This window comes from Podarcis pityusensis, assembly GCF_964106645.2.
Source record: "Podarcis pityusensis genome assembly, chromosome: 12".
Lineage (NCBI taxonomy): Eukaryota > Metazoa > Chordata > Lepidosauria > Squamata > Lacertidae > Podarcis > Podarcis pityusensis.
In genome coordinates this window covers 24,499,465-24,505,464 of record NC_138037.1, presented here as the reverse complement: position 1 = coordinate 24,505,464, position 6,000 = coordinate 24,499,465, and the positions used below count along the sequence as shown (strand labels likewise).

Sequence of the window (6,000 nt, the reverse complement as noted above, 5' to 3'; positions counted from 1 at the left end):
CCAGCTAGCAAAGGGGGAGGGAGGACAATGTCAGCTCTGGAGGGACAAAATTCCAGAGTAGGGAGGGGGGGTAACGAAGGGGGAAGGGGGGATTTGGAATAATAATAAACTGCTGGAAAAGCCCTCACAGGAATTCACAGCAATACGGCAGTTTTAAAATGCACCAGCAAATCAAACAGAAATAGTAAGCACTCATAGAACCCACACCAGCAGCTCTCAGATTTTCCCCCTTCCAAGCACGCTGAGATGCTGCCCGCAAAGACACAGAGAGTGTCTGTTTTGAGGCCTGAAGAGCAGCACACACACACAGAGTGACTGATTTAAAGTCGGAGAAGCACAGCACACACATACACAGAGTAAAGGCTTCGGGATCAGAGATGAAATTAGGAACAATTAGGAGGTATTTGGAGAAAAGTAAAGAGGGAATTAAAGGTGGAATTAAAGTAAAGGTAAGGTAAAAGCAAAGGAGGAATTACAGGCTTCCCTTTCTCAGAAGTCCTCTTCCAAGTTAGCTCCACGTGGGCAGGAACACTGAAGAGAGAGTGTCCTCCTGACTCGCTCAGGACGACAAAGAGAAATGAGGCCGGGGAGAGGCTGGCACTGCAGCATAAAGGCTGCTGGACACGCCCCCCCATGGCACCTGGTTGGGCGGCCACCGGGGGGGGCGTGAGTGCCAGCCAGGTGAGCTGGAGGCAGGGGGCAATGCCCCCTGCTAGGAGCGGTGTTCGGGCTCCCGCCCACAACCACTCCCCTCTCTTTCAGGGAGGAGAGTCTTTCCCTTCTCAGTCAGGAAAACTTCAAACTGCTGAGAAGTGAACTCCCCGCCTCGATCAGTAAACAGACAGCCAATACGTTTACCGTGAACATTTTCCAACCAAGCACAGAATGCCTTGAACCTAGGAAACGCTTGCGATTTCTGCTCGAGCATAAACACATGAATGTACCTGGAAAAAGAATCAATTAGAACCATGAAGTACCTTGCTCCACCCAAAGAGGGCGCAAGTGGACCAACCAGGTCTGCGTGCACTAGCTGGTAGGGTTTGGAAGCCTGCCTGCTAGACTCCTTGCCTTTTGGAGCAACCTTCACCTTGTTCTCTGCACAAGATACACATTTCATGTGAAACTTACAGGGTTTGATGTTCAAACCCTCAACCATCTCTGGCATCTTGGCCAGTGCCTTCCAAGAGAGGTGGCAAAACCTTCTGTGTGCATCGTGAATGCATCCTGCATGAAGAACTTTGTTAGTTTGTGCAACACAACAAGAATCAACATTAGAGACAACAGCAGCAATGTCATCATAAGTTATACAGAACAAGCCATCCATAAACTTTGCATGCAAAATGTCCTCTTTGCCTTTTCTGATGACACAGACGCTCCTCTTGAAGGAAATCTCAAAACCACGCCCAGTAAGCTGTGGGACACTGAGCAAATTGTCTGCAGCACCTGGAACATAAAGTACATCTCTGATGGTAGTGTGCAGACTTGCCAGTTTCACAGTCCCGACTCCTGCGATCCGCAACGTCTTTCCGTCAGCCAGGTGGATCTCACCTTCTTGAGGTTTGAAGGAGATAAAGAGATGGTGGTCTTTTGAGACATGGCGGGTACTCCCTGAATCAACAACAAACCTGGCTTTGGCCTTTGGAGCAGTCTTTCTGGCAAGCAAAACCTTGTTTTCCACCGGCGTGGGCTTTTGCAGCTTGCCCCCCTGCTCCTGGCCATCAGACTTGCCTTTAGCCTTTGGTGAAGCTGTGCCAGTAAACAAAACCTTGTTTTCCTCTGGCGTGGGCTCTTCACCCTCCCTCTGCTTCTGGCCATCTGCAGGCGTCTGCCTCTGTTTACCTTTGCCCTTCCGGCCTCTGCAAAGGCGATGACCTTGGCTCCCATGAGAAACAGAGCTGTCAGCTGCCGACTCCTTGGCTCCCCCTGGAGGCTGGAATGCTGCCTGGGATGACGTGACAGTCAGCTCCCCCTGCAGCTTGCAACCGGTGCCCTCGGCATCCCTGCATTCACTCGCATTCGGGGAAACAGCCAGGACCTCCGATGCAGTCAAACTCTGGGCTGGGATGACTGGCAAATGGGCTATCTTCAAAGCATGCCACATCTTACGTGCAGTCACATTGCCAGCAAGCGTTTTTATTTCCTCCAGAGAGACGGACAAGACTATTACGTCTATCGCCTTCAAATTTTCGGCCTTCCATCTATCTGTCAGAGGAACTGGAGGGGCCTCACACACAGTATGCCACACTCCAAACTGACGCAGCAAACTCTCACACCACACAGCCCAGGTCCCATAATTGTGCCGATTTAACTTTGGGCACTCAGCAGCCTGGAAAAACTCCATTCCAGCTTTTTATTTGAGCCTGAGTCTTATTCACTTCAGAGACTCCTTATCTTGGCTCCCATTAATCACGAAGCCTTTGGCGCGGCTCCCAGATCCAATTAGGCCTGCCGGACATCAAAGGGACTTTGCCGCGGCAACGAAAAGCCTCACTTTCGCTTTTCCTCCACATACCTTTCAGCAGTCTGTCGCAGTCTTACTCTCCTGTAAGTGCCGTGAATCTGGGCCCGAAACCTGTTGTTGGGATACTGCCAGGGAGATAAAGTCCATCATGGCCCCCAAGCCGTCTGCCGGACGATCCATCGACCTCCCGTAGGCACGCAGCGACATGAGTTTCTAGAAAATATCTTGTACACATTCCAGAGCTCATGCACACTCTATCAGCAATTAGCACAGCCAAAAGTTGCACTCAGGAGAGCATTATTTACAAGTTTATTCAGCGTTGATCAGAACACAGAAAAACATGACTGCCTGCTTTTAGTGTCTGCGACACACAGAGAAAACGAAAGCAACAGAAAACATAAACATCCTGTGAACAGGAAATACGCAGACTCTGTGACTCACAGCCTGCTCCCTTTTAAGGTGGAATGGAAATATCCTAACAACCTTATCAGCTGATGTCATTGTGGGGAGGGGTACTTAGTGGTAATGTACTATGCCTTCCAGTACCGGAACTGAAAAGCTGGGCAGAAGTGCAGAAACAGCAAAGGGAGCTGTGCAGCCAGTTAGCAAGAACAGGCATCTCAAGCCAAGCAGCTAGTTGGGGAAAGTGTTGTACCAGGAAGAGTTGGGCATCATGTGAACAGTTTTATAGCTGGCTCTGCTACCTAATCTACTTCCTGTAAACATCAGGTGGCCCTTGATCCAGAGCATGCATCAGTTACTGATGCCTACTCCTGAGTAGGTTCCAGAGACAAGACGTTTTGTGTTGCCAAACAAATGCTACACCTTTAGTTGGGGCTTTGGTGTGGACTTTGCACCATCTGATCTTGGAATCACACAGGTAATGGTGGAGTCAGGTGCTAGGCTGTGCGACCTGATAGATTTTAGCAGGTACTCTGATTTTACAGGTGCCCTGAGTGGTGGCAATCTCAGGTTATATGTCAGGCTCCACTAATTCCTCTTCATCCCAGGACACACTGGGGCCAGCACCTCCTTAGAGATTTCATTCAATGGTGGAGGCTGTTTCTTGGCTGGATTGGGTAGGACAGTGGTGAGAAGCGACAAATATTCATATTCAAACTTGGTTCTAAAAGGATACGGTACTGCTTTCATCGAATTTGAGAAGTACAAAAGGAGGGCTTTTAAGCACAATCTACAACAGGCATAGGCAAGCTCAGCCCTCCAGATGTTTTGGAACTACAATTCCCACAATCCCTGACCACTGGTCCTGATAGCTAGGGGTGATGGGAGTGGTAGTCCCAAAACATCTGGAGGACTGAGTTTGCCTATGCTTGATCTAGGATAAAAGAATTGCCTCCTGCGCAAATTGATGGCACTTGTCTTATTTGATTTTTATGTTTTAATTCCTTAGGAAGACTGTGTTTTTATTATTAAGAGGACTGGAAATTCAGGAGGAAAGTGGAGAGATGGACCATGTTCTGCCAGGAAAAGCTACATCTGCCAAAGAAACTCTGGTACGTTTTTAGAAGAGAAAAAACAAAAAATATTTTGCAATTCAGATTGCTTTCTAGAGTCCAAAGCCTGTTTTCTGTGCCATATCATTTTGTCAAAAAACAAAATTAGATTTCCAGTATTAGAGATTTTGTATTTGACTGTATAAAGAAAAGAATGCAATCGTGACAACAATATTTTATAGATATACAGAGATGAACCCTGGTGTCAAAGAACCTCAGTTGTACACTTCCTGATATGGGACTTGACTTTTCACTATACCATCCCCAAAACAGGACAGAAGGAGGCTGCTGGAAAAAAGTTTAGTTCTATTTCTTTTTAAAACAATTTTTATTAAATATTTTCATTGTTTACAAAAGCACATGCACATGGGGGTTTTGTGTCAGCGTCACTTGGGTAGGTTCTCTTTCTATTCGCTTGTTATGTTTCGTTGGTAGTGAGAGAGGTTAGGGTGGCCTAGGGTGTGGCTGGTTGTCTTTGGTTGGCTGCAGTGGGATTTTTGTGTGAGAGAGGGGGGTGTTGTTGGGTTAAGTTAGCCATATTGATTCTTTTAGTTCTTTTTTAGTGTCATAATATCTAGCCATGTTGCAAGTGACAGCCTGCCCCCTGATCAATGCACTTTCATTTTAATAAGAAGAATAGACCCCCATGAGTACAGCCACCCTCCGAGGTCTGTTTTTGGACAGAAATTACCAGAATAGAAACAGAAATTTTTATCATCCACGAATGATGGTGGCTAGGAAACTAATTGAAGAATAGTCACTTGATTTCTATGAAAAGAAATGAATGTGTTTCAAGTAGGTCTGCTAGCTGCTTCTTAGGAATTTGATATGCTTCTTTTGTGGCTGTAAAGAATAGGGTTTGACTAACATGTTGGTTTTAATGTTTCTCTGCAAATTCTTAGTACTTTCAGATGTTAAATCTTGAGAGATAATAATGTTCAGATATTTCAGGATGAAATGAAATCAAATTTTAGGAATATATGCAGTCTAAAACAATTTCTGGCTTTTTGTTTGTTTTTGCCATAGATCCCGCATTACCATACTTTGAAACAACAATTCCAGCCTCAGGCTATTTCAATTTTGGGAATAGCAGTTACTTTTTCATTGGCACCAAAATGACATGGGAAGAGGCCAGGAAAAAATGCAATTCTGAACAGTCAGAGCTTGCCAGCATTTGGAATCCCTACATTGAATCATTCCTATGGCTAAAGGTGTTGAAATATGAGGAGCCTGTGTGGATTGGTCTAACTAGCAACACGGTAAGAACGTGCAATGTACGTTAACATAATACTACTTTTCCACTCCAAGGGTTTGTATTCAGAAGGACATAGTTAGAAAGCACAGGGCTTTCATTAGCTGACTTTATTCAAAACTAGGGACTGCCCCTGCTCACTACACTTGCCAACCCCACCTACCCTTTTGGCAACCACTCTCTCCCCACATCCGACCAACCGCCCTCCCTTTATCCACCCACCCCTTCATCCTCCCTGCACATCCTCCCTGCATCATTAATCATCATTATTATCATCGGCATAAATTTAAATCTAGTTCTTCTTTCCAAAGGAGCCCAGGGTTGCAAGCCATGTAGGGCTTTGTGTGCTAGTACTAAGACTTGGAGACCTGCAGGTATATGGCGGTGTACAATTTTTTAATAATAATAAGGGCTGGTAGGTCACTAGCAGCCAATGCAGTGTTTTCAGAAATTATTATTATTATTATTATTATTATTATTATTATTATTATATCCTACCCTTTTCGCTGATAGGGACTCAAGGCACCTCACAGCTAGATATAGTACAACTAATCAATGCAAGGTATCAGATAACAAGAATTGATCAGTTGCCAGCAGTCTAAACACAGTGATTAGGGAGCAATATATGTAACACAATGCCCAGTTGAGACAGAACAGGAATACTTGCCATTTCTCAGTCAATTATATATACCTCCACTAACCCAAAGAGGCCTCATTCTATCAAGAAGAGTCAGAGCATGAGCTAGTCTAAGCAATTTCTCAATAATTGGTGA

At 45.4% G+C, this 6,000-nt stretch overlaps 2 protein-coding genes across 2 annotated transcripts in view; both read left to right on the top strand.

The window, feature by feature from the left end:
• The window catches only part of LOC308459249 (macrophage mannose receptor 1-like), a 128,075-nt gene that overhangs the window by 45,701 nt on the left and 76,374 nt on the right, over positions 1–6,000 (top strand). The window lies entirely within an intron of this gene.
• Positions 1–6,000, top strand: part of LOC308459277 (macrophage mannose receptor 1-like) — a 44,754-nt gene that overhangs the window by 26,845 nt on the left and 11,909 nt on the right. Inside the window, exons 10-11 of the mRNA XM_080974464.1 lie at positions 3,877–3,975; positions 5,002–5,234. Of these exons, the coding sequence (XP_080830590.1) occupies positions 3,877–3,975; positions 5,002–5,234 (332 nt within the window). The remainder of the gene's footprint in view (positions 1–3,876; positions 3,976–5,001; positions 5,235–6,000) is intronic.